Source organism: Rhinopithecus roxellana, chromosome 9, assembly GCF_007565055.1.
Source record: "Rhinopithecus roxellana isolate Shanxi Qingling chromosome 9, ASM756505v1, whole genome shotgun sequence".
Lineage (NCBI taxonomy): Eukaryota > Metazoa > Chordata > Mammalia > Primates > Cercopithecidae > Rhinopithecus > Rhinopithecus roxellana.
The window spans coordinates 110240477-110259328 of record NC_044557.1 but is presented as its reverse complement, the minus strand read 5'-3'; the positions used below and the strand labels follow the sequence as shown (position 1 = coordinate 110259328).

The 18852-nt window shown below is 51.9% G+C and overlaps 1 protein-coding gene across 1 annotated transcript in view; it reads left to right on the top strand.

The window, feature by feature from the left end:
- The window catches only part of LOXL2 (lysyl oxidase like 2), a 109359-nt gene that overhangs the window by 76381 nt on the left and 14126 nt on the right, over positions 1-18852 (top strand). The window contains exons 6-9 of the mRNA XM_030938183.1: positions 3608-3791; positions 10165-10316; positions 12705-12872; positions 15613-15778. Of these exons, the coding sequence (XP_030794043.1) occupies positions 3608-3791; positions 10165-10316; positions 12705-12872; positions 15613-15778 (670 nt within the window). The remainder of the gene's footprint in view (positions 1-3607; positions 3792-10164; positions 10317-12704; positions 12873-15612; positions 15779-18852) is intronic.

Below are 18852 nucleotides of genomic sequence, written 5' to 3'. Positions count from 1 at the left end.
TGTGGGGGTGTGTGTGGGTTGTGTGTGTGTGTGTAGGAGTGTGGGGGTGTGTGTGTGTGAGTGTGGGGGTGTGTGTGTATGTGGGGGTGTATATATGAGTGTGGGGGTGTGTGTATGTGGGGGTGTATGGGGGTGTGGGGGAGTGTAAGTATGGGGGTGTATGTGTGAAGGTGTGTGTGTGAGGGGGGTGAGTGTGTGGGGCTGTGTGTGGGGGGTGTGTGGGTGAGCGTGTGGGTGTGAGTGTGTGGGTGTGTGAGTGTGTGGGTGTGTGTGTGGGGTGTGGGGTGTGTGTGTGGGGTGGTGTGTGGGTGTGTGGGGGTGTGTGTGTGGGGCTGTGAGTGTATTCCTAAAATGTAGATGAACATCTTCCCATATAAAGTAACAGCCCCATTTCAATGGGCTGATTTCTTTTTTTCTTTTTTTTTTTTTTTTTGAGACAGAGTTTCACTCTTGTTGCCAGGCTGGAGTGCAATGGCATGATCTCTGCTCACTGCAACCTCCGGCTCCTGGGTTCACGTGATTCTCCTGCCTCGGCCTCCCGAGTAGCTGGAATTACAGGCACCCGCCACCATGCCTTGCTAATTTTTGTATTTTTAGTAGAGACGGGGTTTCACCATGTTCGCCAGGCTGGTCTTGAACTCCTGACCTCAGATGGCCCACCCACCTTGGCCTCCCAAAGTGCTAGGATTACAGACGTGAGCCACCATGCCTGGCCTAACGGGCCGATTTTCTAGAACAAGTAAAGTACCCCAACCACGGCACGCTTGACCCAGCCTCTGAAAAAGAGCAGGTGCCGTATCTGTCTCTTCTTGATTCACTTTTCTTTCTCCTCCTCTTCCTTCTTCCTGTATCCATCAAAGGGTCTCTGTGATTTCTGTGTTCAGGAAACAGCTAATATCTGGTGAGTGGGTGGGAACAGCAACTGGGAAGAGGAGAGGGAGGGATAGGAGAAGTGACTGATCATTTCTCAGGGGCTGGTTCCCTGTGCCAGGTAAAACCCCAGTCTTAGTGCTCTGTTTGCTGACTCGGCATGAGTAGACGAGACAGCATCTGATTAGCGTGATGGTCGTAGTAATCATCACCTTGGCAGGGGTGAGTTCCAGGTGGGCTGTCACCAAGTTGGGGATAAGAGGGAGTCAGAGGAGGGAGAAGGGCTCTGGGGTGGGGGCAGAGAGTGTAGTGTGTCAACCAGGTGTGTCAGCCAGGTCCAGGCAGCTGAGCAGGAGCAGCAGAGGCTGAGCCAACCAGCCTTCCCCCAGCCATGCCCTTTGTCTCCTCTCCTCTACCCTCCCTCTTTCCCCTCTCCCCTCTGCAGTCTCCCCTCTTTGTTGAGACCTGCTCTGGAAAGGAGGTGATTACACTTCTCCAATATAAAAGGGCACCATGGCAAGAGCTGGATAAACCACACTTGGTTCCCCCTTCCCAGGCTTGGTGGTGATTTGAACAAAAGACTGAGCCTTCAGTGAGGGGACTAGAATGCATGCTGTGAGCCCAGCACTCCTCAACCAGGGGGAGTGGGAACTATTCGGAGTAACGTCCTGGCACTTTCAGGAGGCCCTGCCTCCTCTGTCCCCTCAAGGGCCTCTGAAGAGCACAGAGGTGACCACACCATCATATGTGTGCCTCCAGGTCATACCTGGACAGCGCCACTTCCCCCTCCTCCGACAGTCAGCCCACCACCCCCTAAACCTCCACCCTCCTTGCCCCCTGTGTATGATTTGATGGCCACATCCTTTCCACAGCCTCAGCCTGAGCCTCTGAGCTTTCCTTGTGTGTCATCCAGAATACCAGATCCTACTGTCTTGGAATTCCTCTACTGTGCGGTTTAAAGCAAAGGAATCAAGTTCATACCAAAGCAATTAAAACAGAGCGAGCGTGCCTTACATCATATTTTCCCTTGGTTTCTTTCTTTCCTCTGGGGCCAGCTGACTGCTTGGCCACTGCCGGGCTGGGGCGAGGTTATTTGACACTCTGCCTCCGTTAAGCTTAGGTCATGGATGGTCCACTCTGTGGGAAGACAGCTTGAGAAGGGAGGTCAGGGAAGCAGGAGGCCACCATTCTGCAGAAAACAGAGCTTGGAGCCAGCCAGCAGTTATACTCGTTTTGTTCTGTTTGGGGTGTTTTTTTAAAGCCATAGGTTAAAAGATCCTGTAGCCACTGGGTGTTTTCCCCTTTTTTCTTCTCCCCATACTGCCAGAGTCAGAGCAGTCCCTGAGGTCTGTAAATCTGGGTGCTGTCCCAGCACCCCACCCTGTCATGGCCAGCCCCAAGGTACAGTTGGTGGAGAGGCAGGTTCTTGTATGATGCCATCCCCCTCAACGTAGCTGGTGGACGTGAATGCTTGAAAAGGTCACCTCCACCCAGGCCTGTCTCGCCCTGGCCATCAGTGGTAGGGTGAAGGCACTTATGGGCTGAGGACAACATAGGCCAGGGCAGGCAATGACACTGGTCTGAGGTGACACACTTAGAATGGCTACACAGTCTTCCGTCACTCCCTCTGTGGAGCTGAATTGAGCATCAACAGTAGCTGAGAACCTCACAGGCTTCTGAGCCTCCTCCAAAACACACACGCGCATACATGCAGCATGCATGCAGGTGAGCTTGCACACACACATGTGCCACACATGCACGTGCATGCGCACACATGCAGAGAAACGGATGCAAACCCAGGTATGTGGACAGCTGGAGTCAAGTGACCCAGCTCCCATCTTTTAAGACATGATCCACTGTGACCAAGACGTAGAGAGTGTCTTACTCCTGTCTAACTCAGTAAAGCCCACAAGGAGATTAAAGCTTCCAGACTGTCAGTGAACACTAGGGGTGTTCAAACTGTAATTCTCCACCCTCTCTGCATAGCTGGTTGGCTGCATCTTCTGGAGTCAGGCCAGTTTGGACTTGGAGTCAAATCAGGAGAGGCTGGGCATGCCCCCAGCCCTGGGACAAATCAGTATGAGGCTCCCCATCCATTCTCTGAGTCGTGGCTGTGTGAAGGTTGGCTTTCCAGCTCCCTGTCTTCCCTTTCTCCTGTCTGCTCCCTCCTGCCTCTGGTTGCTGTGCATAGCAGAATCGTTCCAGTGCCTGCCTAGTACGGTGGAGTCTCTGCAGGCCTAGACTGTAGCACTGTGTCATAAGCAAGGTTCATCCAAACTTGCTTAGAAGCAGCCTTGTTATAAGAAAGAATTATGATCCATTTGGAATCTGCAGACTTTGGAGGGTAGGCGCTTCTTTCTCTAGCTCTAAAGCATGAGGCTCTGGAGTTAGTGGGGGAAGTGCTGATGGAAGGTTGTGCCACACATAGGTTGGGGTGGTGAGTGATTGACGGTCCCCGATGGGCTCCCCAGGCGACCAGGACAGAAGCTCCATGCGAGGGCTGCAAAGGGAGCTTGCACCAGAGCTGTCTCTGTAGAGGAAGCTCCCACAGCCCGACACACCCACGACACACACACACACACACACACACACATCCATACATCAAGCACAGTTGCAGCTCTCAGACTGAGTGCCTGGCCTGGGAACAGGGTGGCGGGGAAGGGAGGGGGAGGGGACAGTGGTCGCCCACTGAACGTGCATCAGCATCTGTACTCAGCAGGACCGTGTGTCTCTTTAGCAACCCCTGGTGCGACTGCGAGGCGGTGCCTACATCGGGGAGGGCCGCGTGGAGGTGCTCAAAAATGGAGAATGGGGGACCGTCTGCGACGACAAGTGGGACCTGGTGTCGGCCAGTGTGGTCTGCAGAGAGCTGGGCTTTGGGAGTGCCAAAGAGGCAGTCACTGGCTCCCGACTTGGGCAAGGTAAGGAATGGGGAGGCTAGAGGGGGCCTCTCTTGCCGGGAGCATGGTGCCGTGAGCACAGCCTGGCTGCTGGCTGTGAGCTCTCAGGCAGTCCTCACTTTCCCTCCTCCCTTTGGCGACTGCCTGGGAGAGAATCCCAGGCCTCTCCCTAGACAGAGCTGAAAGGGGTCTTGGAGAACATTGAGACCCTATTTTATGGATTTGGAAGCTAAGGCCCAAAAAACGGAGTAAACGTCCAAGGTGAGATAACATATTAGTGGCCAATGAATACTCCCCCATGGGTCTCCCAGCTCCTAACCCAGTGATCTCTGCTGCCCCACCAAAAAAGCCAGGGTTCTCAGGCTCCTCCTGCAGGAGAGGGTCTCCGAGGTCACCAGACTGAACCACTCTGTACAACAAAAGGACCAAATGCCATCTCACTTTTCCTCCCCGGAGCAGCCCTGCACACAGTCCCTCCCTGACAGCAGAGAAAGGGAACAAGATGCCGCCCTCCGGATGTCCTCAGACTAATTAAGAAAGGGCCTGCTTTTTATTAACTGTCCTGAACAAATCTTTCGTGTGAGCAAAAAAACAGAAGGAAAGGAGGCTTTCAAGTGGGTCTCTTGGTGGAAAGTGATGTTGCAGCTAGAAGACGACACAGAAGAGGCCATTTCCCCTCCCCAGGAAGCCTCACGAACACCACTTATCCTTGCAAGCCTTGGTCATTGAACAGGAGTTTTTACCCCAAACAGACTGTGCAGTCTACGAGTGCCCAGCCCTCCCCGAGACAACTGTGACTTGAGCGAGAGACGTCCTAGTCATTTCCTGGAATTTTTTCAGCCTTGACCAGCAGGGAGGCCGCTGCAGACCGTCGGCTGCTATGGCTGGGAAAGGATGGGTAGGAAGCAGAATGGGCTACAGACAAGGGGTGGGGTGGCCTGTCCAGTGGGGAGGGGATATTTCCATAGTGTCAGATGTCGGGCCATCACCCCACAGAAAGGAATGTGGTGAGGTCGCTGATCACAGCCTGGAGGAAATGATAGTCCTCACTAGCCCAGGGCCTGACGCCACGTCCAGTGGTTTTTGGTGTGAGACTCTAGAATCCTGCATTGAACTTAACCTCCAGCTGAGTCAAAGACCGTGGAGCTTTCCCCCTTCTAGAAGTGGAGCTCATCTGTCTAGTGCCATTGGTTGTTTCCTTCTTCGGCGTCCCCACGTCCTGGCCTGCAATTGGTCAACTCTTGCAGGGTCTCCTGATGTTGGAAGGAGGCCTGCATTCCAGAGGCCTAGAGAGAGTCCTGGAATCATGGACAGTACTGCTGGAGAAACCTCAGGTCCTCTAGTGCAAGAAATGAGGAGAACAAGTCTGAGGTCACCCCAATCATTGCCAGCAGAGAAAGACTGAAAGGCAAGTCTTCTAACTCTCAGACGTGGGCTTCTTCCTTATGCCCACCTTGGCCCAGTCCTGTTCACGTTCAGAATGTCTCTCTGCCTCTGTTCTCCAGTCTGTGCAAGCTTCCAGGTGTGCACTGAAGTTTGGGGGTCTGGGGTGTACTCTGAGTCACATTGTGCCACCTGGCAGCTTCCACTGGGCCATATAACAGTGCTCCTTCCCTGGGCACGGTGAGCTCCTCAGGATCCCCTGGATCTTTTTTTGAGACAGAGTCTCACTCAGTCACCCAGTGCAGTGGTGCGATCTCAGCTCACTGCAACCTCCGCCTCCCTGGTTCAAGCAGTTCTCTTGCCTCAGCCTCCCAAGTAGCTGGGATTATGGGTGTGCACCACCACACCCAGCTAATTTTTGTATTTTTAGTAGAGACGGGGTTTCACCATGTTGGCCAGGCTGGTGTCGAACTCCTGACCTCAAGTGATCCACCCACCTCAGTCTCCCAAAGTGCTGGGATTACAGACATGAGCCACTGCACTCGGCCTCCCTGGATCTTGACTATCCCTGCAGTTATTTACTGATTGGCCAACGTGTGGGTTTGTGCTCTCCCAGGGCCCACAGGACAGAGTCCACTCATTCTGAGGAATAAACAGGCCCTCGATGACATAAACATTCCATTTATCATGGGTGTGTGCTATGTGACCTAATTATTTCACTGCCCAGAGCAGCCAGAGCTTTCCAGGGGCCTGCAGAACTCTAGGAGAAAGAGGCATTTGGCATTTTTGATGCTGTCCTGCAAAGAACCAGTGGATGATTGATCATCTCCTGTCATGCTGGGCGGGGTAACTCCAGTAGGCAGAAAGGGAAAAGTACCACATTTAATATCAAGTCACAGAGCAGACAGGGTCAGCCCCTCAGCCCTGGCTCTAGCTGATGGACTGAGTGACCACACCCACAGCCAGGAGACGTGAAAGGGCAATGACTGGGAGTCGGGCAATCTGGGTCCTCCTCCCTGCCCGGCCACCTGCTTGCTTGGTGACCTTGAGCAACCTTCTGGGCCTCAGATTCTTCACTGTGAAACAAGGTGGCTGGACGCACAGCACCTGCAGCTCTGACTGGCTCCAGCCTCGCCAGCATAGATGTGAGGTCCTGGTCAGGCTCTGCTCTCTGTGCCTCAGGACTCCTGCCCACATCGGGACTCCAACTGCCTATTGGTGCCTCCACCTCCCTGCAAGGCTGCATGCCACATGAGGGCGCACCTGTATCTGTATCTCTGTGTCCTTAGTGCCAAGTCTGCCAGCACGCAGCGCTCCAGAGCTGTTGACGTTGTAAAGAAGGAATGAATGTGTTCCAGTTGAATCAGTAGGATCAGCAGAACAAATACTTGGTGAAGAAGTTGCAGCATTAGACAAGTTCCAACACTAGACCAGTGCTGTCCGATAGAAACAGAACAGGACTCACGCCTGTAATCCCAGGACTTTGGGAAGCAGAGGCAGGAGGATCACTTGAGCCTGGGAGTTCAAGACCAGCCTCGTCAACATAGTGAGACCCCCCTCTACAAAAATTTTTTAAAAATTAGCCAGGCATGGGCAGGGTGTGGCGGCTCACGCCTGTAATCCCAGCACTTTGGGAGGCTGAGGCAGGCAGATCACGAGGTCAGGAGAGCGAGACCATCCTGGCTAACATGGTGAAACCCCGTCTTCACTAAAAGTACAAAAAAGTAGCGCGGTGGTGGGCGCCTATGGTCCCAACTACTCAGCAGGCTGAGGCAGGAGAATAGCGTGAACCCGGGAGGCGGAGCTTGCTGTGAGCTGAGATCGTGCCACTGCACTCCAGCCTGGGCGGCAGAGGAAGACTATGTCAGAAAAGAAAAAAGAAAAGAAAAGAAAAGAAAAATTAACCGGCATGGTGGCACACACCTGTGGTCCCAGCTACTCCGAAAGCTGAGGTGGGAGGATCACTTGAGCCCGGGAGGTAGGCTGCAGTGAACCATGATCACATCACTGCACTCCAGCTTGAGTGACATAGTGAGACTCTGTCTCTCAAAAAGAAAAGAAATAGAACAGGAACCACGCATGTTACTTTGCATTTTCTAGTAGCCACAATAAAAGATGATATTAACTTTAATAACGTATTTTCTTTAAACCAGTGTATCCAAAATATTATTTCAACATGTAATCAATATGAATGCTATTAATGAGATCATTTGCATATTTGGTGCTAAGTCTTTGAAATCCAGGATGTATTTGACACCAGACATCTCAGTTTGTCTGCATTCCTGAGTAGACAAACTGGCTGGCTACATTTCAAGTGCTCCATAGCCACATGTGGCTGGTGGCTCCTGGACTGGAGGGGGCGGCTCCCCAGTTTTACAGGAGTGGCTTGAAAACCCTTTTGCATGCAATCCCCAAGAAGGAATGCATGTGACATGTAAAACTCCAACAAAGGTTTTCTAAACAAGAGCTTAGCTTTACAACATGCAGAACCCGTGACATGTCCTGTTCTGTTCTCTTGTGCTTCCTACAATCTGATTGTAACCAGCTTAGTTGACAGTTCAGGCCACTCATTGGCCTGGACCCATGGAAGCCATAACACTGCTCTATGATGTTAGACATGGCTTTTCCACCACGCCCTAATTCTGCCTCAAGCCTTGTGGTCATGTAGGCCAGGGTTTGTATGTGGAGAAGAACAGAGCCAAGGTGGAGATGGGGAAGGCACCGTGAGGAGGAGCAATTCAGGGGTGCCCCAGAACCCAGGAATAGGTGACAGCTGCAGGTCAAGGTGCAGAATGCCAAGCCCAGGTCAGCAGAAGGAAGCAGAAGCCCACAGACACCATGGGCACGCTGAAGCCAGATGCCCAGTCTGGTGTCCTTCGGAGTGTCTTCCACCCTGCCCAACCCCCCACGGAACTCAGTGGGGCAGGAAAAGGGTGAGCCATGCTGGGCCTCTTTCTCTGTGCCGTTCCTTGGATGCACCATGGGTATACGTGCTTCAGGAGGGAGGCCCTGCCCCCCAGGGCCTCGTCCCCAGATGTCTGAGACAGCCACGCAAGTTTACATAGAAATTCAGCCAGAAGGAGACCAACCAGTTGAGTCTGAGGCATGCTAGGCTCTTAAGTTGGCTTTACCTGTCCTGTCCAGTCTTGAGCTCTAGTCTTAGCAATCTACAAACATTGGTTAAGTGCTCTTCAGCCTGGATCTTGGAATGGAGAATTCATTTATTCCACAAATACTCCGCTCTCCAGGAGCTTATGTCAAGTGGGAGAAATAAGAAATAACCTTAATCAGGCCAGGCATGGTGGCTCAACGCCTGTAATCCCAGCACTTTGGGAGGCCAAGGCAGGCAGATCACTTGAGGTCAGGAGTTAGAGACCAGCCTGGCTAACATGGGGAAACCCCGTCTCTACTAAAAATACAAAAATTAGCTGGGCACAGTGGCTCACACTTGTAGTTCCAGCTACTTGGTAAGCTGAGTCAGGAGAATTGCTTGAACCTGGGAGGCAGAGGTTGCAGTGAGCCGAGATCGTGTCACTGCACTCCAGCCTGGTCAACAGAGCAAGACTTCATTCCCCCCACCACCGCCCCCTGCAAAAAAAAAATCCCAACCTGGCAAAACACATATTATAATTAATTGGCCTTTTACAGATGAGGAAGGTAGAGGTAAAGCTTTTATCACTCTCCAAGGATTCAACCTAATCTTCAACCTCAAGCTGAATTCAATCTCAGGCTGCCTGCCCAGCTCATTGCCGCTTGAGCAAGATGTGTAACAAGCAGAAGTTCAGACAAGTGGGAGTTCTTTCAAGCTGCACCATGAAGGAGGATGGAGGTTTTTCTTCAAGGCAGGCTTCTCCTTAGATGGAGGCAGAAAGAGGGCAGTCCAGGAGGCAGGAGACAGCGAGGTCCTCCCGAGAGGGAGGAGAGCTCGGGCGTTTGGACCGGATCAGCCCAGCTGTTTCCCAGACAGAACCTTCTGCTCTTTCCCAACGTAAGGTTTTCTCTCCTGACTGTCTCTGTGCCCATGAACTGTGGGCCTTGCTTGCTTCCTGGGCTCTGATTAGGATCGGTGCCTTGTCACAGCCTTTCCATGCTAGTCCTTTGATGCTTCCAGCCGCCATCACCAATGCGTTTTTATGCGTTTTATAACATTCCAAGGAATTGGAAGCATCATTTATGAGTTTCCAAGGAAATAGAAACTTGGCTCCTGCCTGCTAATATGGGTTGATCTAGAAGTTGGTTTTTGGCCTCAATAAGCCTCGATACCAGCCGTCTCCAGAACCCCCCGGCAGAGTCGAGGGCCCTCCTTTGAGCCCCAGAGCACCTGTTGTGAACTTCATCTTTGTTACTGACCACGTCATATCACAAGCCTTTGTGTAAGCTCTGCCTCCCCTGGGAACTGGGAGCTCTTCGGGGCAGGGGCCTGCCTTACCCATCTTTAAATCCACAGCCCCTAGCAGGGAGGCAGAAGGTATCAGGTGTGGTATCTATGCCTGTATCACTAGCTCCTGAGTACTGGACTGTGCTCTGTGATTTCCCTTCACTCCATCCATACCTTTATTTTTGAAATCCCTTTTTCTAACTCAATCCAATTTGTACATGCCATCTGTTTCTTGCAGGGACCCTTACAGATGCAGCAGTAGTCGTACCTTTGAGATTCATAAATGCATGGAACATTAAAGTCGGGAAGGAAACGTATACTTCTAGTCCAATTCCTTTGGACTAGAAAAAGAATGAGAGAAAACTGGTATTCAGAGAGGCTGAGTGATCAGCCAAGGTCACACAGCAAATTAGTAGCAAACTTTATTTGCTCTTATGGGATAAGTGAATCCCAAGAGAATTGGCACTGTTCTCTCTGGAGAGAAGAGGCTTGGGTCACTGAGCTGATTATGAGAGGCAGTGGGGAGAGTTCTGAGGATGGGAGAGGCATGTTCTTATTGTCCAGGGCTTTCTTGCCAATCCAGAAAGTTTCCTTCCAAAGCTTTCATAGCGCCTGTTTATTCTCCCTCTGCAGGGATTGGACCCATCCACCTCAATGAGATCCAGTGCACGGGCAATGAGAAATCCATCATAGACTGCAAGTTCAACGCCGAGTCTCAGGGCTGCAACCACGAGGAGGACGCTGGTGTGAGATGCAACACCCCTGCCATGGGCTTGCAGAAAAAGGTGAGGGAACTGGACACTTAGAGGGGACTATAACTGAGGCCGCAGAAAGTACAGCCACAGAGCTCTGGGGTGAACCCAGGAAGTGACCAGGCACTGCTGCTAGTACTGCTGCAGACATTGCCACTTGGCATTTGCAATGTTTCGTTCCCCCTCTGAACTTCGGGCCTGGCCCTGGCGTGGCAGCAGGTGCAAGCCCTGTGTGCAGTATGAACTGGAAAGGCCCTGCCTCCTTGCATGTTAACATCTGATTTGAGTTACCTCACGTCTGCCTCACCACCTCCAAAGACAGGCGTGGGACCGGCTAGCCATCACCTTATCAAAACACAGTGCAGCCTGGCTGTGCTCTGCTGGCTGGAGGCGTTGTTTTCTCTATTCATGTTCAGAAAAAAAACTGGGCTGCCACACACTTCGTTCCGTTCTTTAAAACTCTGTGCTGCTGCCACTGAGAACCAAAGGAACAGGAAAAGGGAAATGCCTGGGCTGTTTTAAGAGACTTGGAGAGGGCCTGACCTTCCCTGGCATCCTCCTTGGGTGAGGAGGTGGAGAGGGTGAGGACAGAGGCTCCTGGCTGACCACGAAGTCCCATAGGCTCCATTGTCATTGTTGAGGTTAGACCCCGCTCACCAGAAAGCTGCACGGTTTCCAGGATGCTGGCGCCCTGCGTGGGGCCCTGGGAATGGCAAGCTGCGTCCTTTGCTGAGTTAGAACTGCATGCCAGCTACACTGTGTGCTCCAGTCTTCTCTAGAAAATGGGAAAAGCCCCCCAGTGCATGAAGTGTCCAGATTCCTTCCGGAAGAGTCAACCCTTCTCTCTGTCATGGAGGCCATCGCAGGCCTGGTCAGCCTTAACGTCTTGGAGCCTTGGGAAGTGCCCTTGATGACCACGTGTTTTCCTGGCCCCAGAGGCAACGAGGCAGCCACATTCTGCAGCCAGAGCCTCTGAGACTTGCCTTGGCTTTAGGACCTAGAGCAGGAACACTGCTCTGGCTCAGGCAAGAGATGAGGGAGGGTAGGGAAGGACTGGAGGAAAGTGGATGCATTGGAGAGAGACGAGAGATAAAACCCACAGGTGAAGACTTTGATAGGATGTGAGATAAGAGAGTGGGAGATGTCAAGAATTGCTCCTCTGTTTCTGGCTTGAATAACAGCAGATTCAGGAGCCCAGCAAACTATGATGTGTGGCTAAGCCCACCCCTCCTCCTGGTTTTTTATTCATTTGTTTTTTGAGACAGGGTCTTGCTCTGTTGCCCAAGCTGGAGTGCAGTGGTATGATCATAGCTCACTGCAACCTGAAACTTCTGGGCTCAAGGGATCCTCCCACCTCCCGAGTAGCTGCAACTACAGGTGTGTGCCACCATACCTGGCTCATTTTTTCAAGTTATTTTTTGTAGAGATGGGATCTCGCTGTGTTGCATAGGCTGGTCTCAAAATCCTGGGCTCAAGTGATCCTCCCACCTTGGCCCCTCAAAGTGCTGGGATTAGAGGCATGAGCTACCATACCCAGCCTGTTTTTTAAAATAAAGCTGTATTGAACATGGCCACACCCAGTCATTTAGGGTAAAGAGAAAAGACAAGTTCAGATTTGTGATCTCTGAGATACCAAGTGGAGTTGTCAAACAGGCAGCTGGTTAGGTGGGTCTCAGAGAGACCAGCAGGGGAGCCATGGGACAAGATGCCAGCAGGCTCTGAAACCTGCCAGGTAGGGGTTGTGGCAAAGAGAAACAGGCCCAGGCAGAAGTCTTGTGAGATTCCAACATGTCAAGGTCCCGAGAGCACCATCCTTCCAAAGAGCAGCCCCCACTGATAGGCTCCTGGGGAGCAGCGTCAGCTTCTGCTGTGGTGCTCAGTGGAGTCACTGGACCTCCCCAGCTGCTTAGGGTGCCTGGGGTGGGGACCTCACTATAAGACCACGCTAGGTGGCTGGACGCGGTGGCTCAAGCCTGTAATCCCAGCACTTTGGGAGGCCGAGACGGGCGGATCACAAGGTCAGGATATCGAGACCATCCTGGCTAACACGGTGAAACCCCGTCTCTACTAAAAAATACAAAAAACTAGCCGGGTGAAGTGGCAGGCACCTGTAGTCCCAGCTATTCGGGAGCCTGAGGCAGAAAAATGGCATAAACCCGGGAGGCGGAGCTTGCAGTGAGCTGAGATCCGGCCACTGCACTCCAGCCCAGGCGACAGAGCGACACCCCGTCTCAAAAAAAAAGACCACGCTAGGCATGGTACTGCCATCAGGGGGCTGCCAAGAGTGCTGCTGAATCTGAGTGTGTGTGTCCCGGGCAGCAGCACCTGGCTTAGGACTCCAGGACACTGAGGCTGATGGCAGTGTAGTGGGGAAGCTCCCTTGTCCCTCTTGGTGACCGTGGCCTTCCTTTGTGTCTGCAGCTGCGCCTGAACGGGGGCCGCAATCCCTATGAGGGCCGAGTGGAGGTGCTGGTGGAGAGAAACGGGTCCCTTGTGTGGGGGATGGTGTGTGGCCAGAACTGGGGCATCGTGGAGGCCATGGTGGTCTGCCGCCAGCTGGGCCTGGGATTCGCCAGCAACGCCTTCCAGGTGAGAAGCCCCGGCCTCAGACCCTGCATTCACCTTCTGTGCAGTCTGACCACACTGTCTTCAGTCAGCCCCCCTCTCCCACATACCTTCCCTAGCCGTGCAGGAAGGACTGAGCAAATTGCCCTGGATCCGGAGGCAGGGAGCCTCACTCTGCCCACCGCGCTGCTCCTTACAGGCCTGAGTCCTCAGGCAGGTCGCTCCCACCTCTGCTTCAATTTCTGGGCTGCAGAATGAGGGGCTGGGCTCTGCTTTTCATGGTCCACTCCTGCACTGCACACTGGGGTTCACCCTGAGCTCAAGGCTGATCCTGGAGGGGCCCTGATGTGCCTTGTGCAGAAGGAAGCAACTCAGTCCTTCAGGGAGGTGGCCCAAGGCTCAACCCCCCCTAAACACCTTAGCTTGCTCCCTTGGAAGCCTGCTCTGGTCTGAACACATTTCTCCACTGGCATCTGTGCCTAATGCATTCTCCCATTGACACGCTAGGTAATCTCCAAGACTTGTCACATCATCTGCACTTCCTCCAACTCCCCTTCTCCAAAGAGAGAGTGACTCAGCTGAGAACAGCTGAGCTCTGGTCCTAGTTCCCACCCTCCCACCCCCATCACAAAAGGAGCAACAAAATAGGAGGCTCTGGGTCTAATCCCGACGCATTCCCACCAGCTACCTGTGTAATGGTCTGGGGCAAAGCAGCCAACCTCCCCTGCCTCAGCGGTCCTCCATGTGACGTGGAATGAATAATCCCAAATCCTCAGTATCCTGGCTCTAAACACTTCCATTAAGCAGCTTACAGAACGGGAAGATGCTTGGAGACCCTCCTCTTATGTTGTTAATCCTGACTCCAGCTCTCCTTCCCCAGTGGCCCTTCTTGGGACCTAAGAAAGGGGTTTAGGGAGAGAAGAGGAGAACTCCCGCATCCTTGCTGAGCCTGACTGTCTCCCATGGGCTGGGTGGGTCCAGGTCGCTCTGATGGGAGGTCCTGAGCCCTGAGCAGAAGCCGCCCGGGGTCCCCTGCCCTGTGGCTCTTCATTCCAGCCTCCAGAATGGGCAGGCCTTTGAAATAGCTGCTTATGCCCTCTGGGAGCTTGGCTTCCCCAGGCAACGCAGTGTTTCTGCTAATACTGTTTATGACAAACCAGTGCACTCTCTAAATCTCCAAGGAGAGTGGAAAAACAGTGCCACGTTTCAAGGGAGACTTTGTCCAGATATTTTTCTTCCCGGTCAGCTCATTCCTAAGACACCTGGGCCTCAGCTAGGGTCATGAAACTGGCCTGGGACTGACATTTGTACCAAATCTGCCACGGATCACAAGCCCCATCCCTTCTCAAGTCCCCAGTTTTTCATCTGGAGGATGGAGGTGGGTATTGGTCAAGTTCTCTAGAGAAACAGAACCAATAAGTTGCATGAATGCGTATTTGTGTGTGTGTGTGTGTGTGTGTGTGCGCGCGCTATCAACCAACAGGACATATGAATGTGTATTTATATATGTGTGTGTATATCTCACACACACAGCATGAAGAAAGGTATTTCTTTTCAGGAATTGGCTCATCCAATTATGGGGTTGGCAAGTCTGAAGTCTGCAGAGTAGACCAGCAGGCTGGAAGCATTGATGTTGCAGCTTGAGTCTGAAGTCAGTCTGTGGTCAGAATGGCCTCTTCCTTGGGGGCCCTCAGGTTTTATTTTTTAACCCCTTAAGACCTTCAACTGATTGAATGAGAATCGCCCATATTATGGAGGTTAATTTGCCTTACTCCAAGTCTACTGATTAAAATGTTAATCCCGTCTAAAAACAGCCTCACATAAACATCTAGAATAATATTTGACCAAGTATCTGGGTACTGTGGCTTAGCCAAGTTGACACATAATATGAACCATCACAGGAGAGCTTAGATGAGATATAAATACTTCCAAGGCCCTTCCTATCCTGATGGTCTGTCTCTGACGATCCCGAGAAGACCTCTCTGAGCTCCAATCCTGCCTCAGCCTCCAAGCCCGAGAGACCTGAGGAACACAGCACCTGTGTGCTCATCCCGTTTCTGTACCTGACGGCCCCCATTCTGCTTCTCATTTTTCTCTACTCGAAACTTCTCTGAAGTATGAAAGTAAATCCTAATAGTATTTTGAAGCCCCATAGAGCAAAGAAGCCAAATAAATCCCAGCATCCTAAGCCTCGGATCTCCTCAGTTTCTGTGCAGAACTGCTCTATTAATTGCTCTTTAAACTGGGGAAAAGTCTAAATTCACAAGTTCATCTTTATAACATGTCTAACGATTGACATATGCAAATAGATTTCTTCTCTCCTGCCACTTCCAATCAACCAATAGCATCTTCGCGGAGCACTGTGTTGAGAAGGATTCTGAGATCCCATTCGGGATTAGAGGAGAGAGTGCAGTGATTGATTAGCAATGTCTGCCCTGGCTCAGGACTAGGAAGTAGGCAACCTGAGTTGTGTGCACCTGGCATTCCTGACATGCAGCCTTGCAGTGTTTGACCACAACCTTAGCTCTACTTCCCTGAGGGAGAGAGTGACAGAGTCCAAGTGCTAGGGTCAGGAGACCTGGATTCCCACCCACTCTGCCACCAACTAACTGCACAGCTTGGATAGGTGACTCTCTGTGCTTTCTCCATCCGAAAAATGGGATCATAAAACGTTGGGATTTTTGTGAGGCTGCAAGTTGACAGGATATGAGAAAGTGACAGTTCAAGGTGATGTACCCACCATTTGTTTTGTTGGTTCTTCCAGGAGACCTGGTATTGGCACGGAGATGTCTACGCCAACAAAGTGGTCATGAGCGGAGTGAAGTGCTCGGGAACGGAGCTGTCCCTGGCACACTGCCGGCACGACGGGGAGGACGTGGCCTGCCCCCAGGGCGGAGTGCAGTACGGGGCCGGAGTTGCCTGCTCAGAAAGTGAGAGCTCCTCCTCTCCCTCCCCACCGGGCTCCCGAGGGGACCAGAGTCCCAAGAGTTATTCCTCAAGAGACTCTGAAGCCTTGCCATGAGCCAAGCAATAGAGGAAGGTGGAATGAAATCCTAAGAGAGAAAAACTGGGGACAAGAGAGATGACCGCCACCCCAACCACGGATCGCTGTCTATGACACAGTGGGGAGAAAAGGGAGAGGGAGGGGCTGCAGTCTGTAGCCCAGGTTCAGTCACAGGACCACTGCTACCGCAGTGACCCAGGGCAGACTACAGGACTGAGAGCTCCTCCGTCATGCCAGTTAAATGAGAACGATGACACCTTCCATGGGTGTTGGCTTCTTCCCTCCACCTCCTTCGTGGAGCATTTCCTGTTTTCAGACCCTGGAGGTCACTTAGCTGCCTGGTGGTTCGCTGGGAGTCCTAGAGAGATTGAGCCCATAGAGGGAATGCCAGCCAGGATTCAGGATGACCCACTTCCTGAAGCCTCCCTCCCATGCTGAGAGAAGAGGAGCAGTAGACTACCTTTTGGAATGCTGTCCTCCTGAGCCCAAACCCTGCCCTCCCTTTCCTGGCCTTATAATATAAACCCACACATAGCCATCTCCATTGGGAGGCCCAGATACTGGCCAGAGAACTTGAGACCAGAGCCTGCCTTATTGGCTGATCTTGGAAAAGTGTGTCAGCCTCTGTGGTCTATAGTTGTAGTTTTCCCTAGAAAATAGAAATCAAGTGTGACAATAGGCGCAAGGGCTTGGTAAACAAAAATGCACTGTCATCCTGCCATCACAGAGAATGAGGGATTGAACTGAGCCCAGCATCTGCGTCTCCCACCAACCCCTTTTAGATTCACTAGCATCTCCTAGCCCTCACAAAGCAGGACCTCAGGGCAGGCTTCTCTGGGCAGACATCATAAGCTATCACATCCTGTGTGAGAGGAGAGATGGTGAGATCACCACCTTACCAGCTCCCCAAGGGAAGGCATCCCAGCAGAGAGGAACAGCCACTCCCCTGTCAGGGAACTTTTCTTTATTTATCAATTTATTTATATTTGCAATAGTCCATCTTTTCTAGAAGGAAATTAAGATAATACAAACCTAAATACAATTCAAGATAGCATAAAATAAAAACAGATGAAAGACAGGTGCTGGCAAAATGGTAGTGGCTTAAAATGGAGCCAGGGAGGGGTTAATTTTAAAAACGTGTACTAGGGGGTTCTATACCTTTATTATGAATAGGTCATTAATTTCACAGTGAGCTTCCTAGCAGCCAGAGCAAAGAGAAAAGTGGTCACTAATATAACTAACAGTACCTATGAGATGAAAACTAACCCATGAGTCAAGAGAAACCCACAGCTCTAGAGATTAAAGGGAATTTCTCTCTGAGGACTGAGATTTATGAGATGAACAATACCCTCAGATTCTCATGGAAGATCCAAAAATAGTTTCGTGGGGCGATTTCTCAGAATGCTCCACAGCTTAGGCTGAAGCATCACTGGCAGTGTGTCTGCAGCGGGGCAGTAGCCTTTGGGGCCAGGAACACAGCGCTTGGCTCCTCTGGCCAAATGCATGTTAGAGTATTCAGGGAAATAAAGTAATTCTTCAGCAACCCTTCATAATATCTTATTGTCACCCCACCAATTGCATATGCTGGAAATCTACACATCCTCCTTGATTCTCCCTCTTCCTCACCATTCCATGTCCAGTCCCTCTTGATGTTTACCTTTCAGTATTTTCTCAACCTTCTCTATGTCTTTCCCTGCCACTGTTGCTGCCTGTGTCCAGATGACCACCTTCCACACAGCATCACTGCAAAGGAGATCCTCACAGTGACACGTGCCCCTGTGGTGGCTTCCCCTCGTCTCCCCTCCTCAAAGCCAGAGCCAAGACCACCTCCCACTTAAATCCCACCCTAGGGTCCCACCGCACTTCTGTGACCAGGGGCTCACACAGGGCTCGTGTTGTCCGGCTTCCTCCCAGGCCACCCCCACCCGTCCTCAGTGTCTGCACCACACTGGCTTTGGCCCTCCCTCGTGCCGCCGGGCCCTGGCGCAGGCTGTGTGTTTTGTCCCAACCTCATCCTTAGTGTTGCTTCCTCGAATCCCCACCCTCCTTCAGAGAAAAACTAAAACACAACTTCTCCCAAAGAAGCCTCCTGACCACCCACCCGACAGGCTCCTCCTGTTACAGTTCCCGTCATACCCCGCATTTCTCCTGCCAGCTCTTGTTCTCTTGTTGCAGGAGTCATTATTATGTGCTGCACATGTCTCTCTCTTGCTAGAGTCTAGGGTAGTTCCACCTCTGCCTTGCTCAGCTCTCTCCAGAAAGCCTCGCACAGTGCATCGTAATACTCAAGCCATGGGTAGGTGGAAGGATGCCACTTAGGAGTTCCGCTGCCTGCTGGATGCAGGGGAGGCCAAGTCCCCAGCCCATGGCAGGTGTTGAGATTGCAGGTCCCAGGCTCCCAGCTAATCACAGAACATGGTACGTTAATGATCTCTCTCTCATGAGCTGGAGGGAGAGCCCAAGTGGAGACCCCCATGCTCAGCTTGGAGGTATTCAGAGGGCCTGTCAACTAATACGAGGCTCACATGACACCCTCATAAAAATCAGCATGCCCAGAACACTCGGTGCAGGGCAATGCTGCATCTTGCATAGCCTCCAAGAAGAAATACTTGTCAGTAAATGGGAGCCTCCTGATTTACGGCTTCCATGCCCCACCCCACATACCATCTGTGTGCACCCTTTCCCTGCCCTTCAGTTGCACACCCAATTCTTGTGATTGGATCTGCTCTCCAGAGGATGCCAGCTCCTTCAGTGAGCGCACAGGGTTTACTGAGAACCTGCTGGGCTCTGCCGCAGCCTATGATCCTGGAGCGGGAGGGGAAGAAGGGAGACAGAGCTCCCTCCATGTGCTGGTGAACTTGAGGGAAGCAAAACTCACAGACTCTGCTTGCTTAAAATTTACAAGCAATTCTGCCAAGCAGTCTAGGGGAAAAAAAAACTTACAAGCAACTTGTCAAAATAAAAGATGGCAGGATCTTGTGATCACTGATTCATATATGG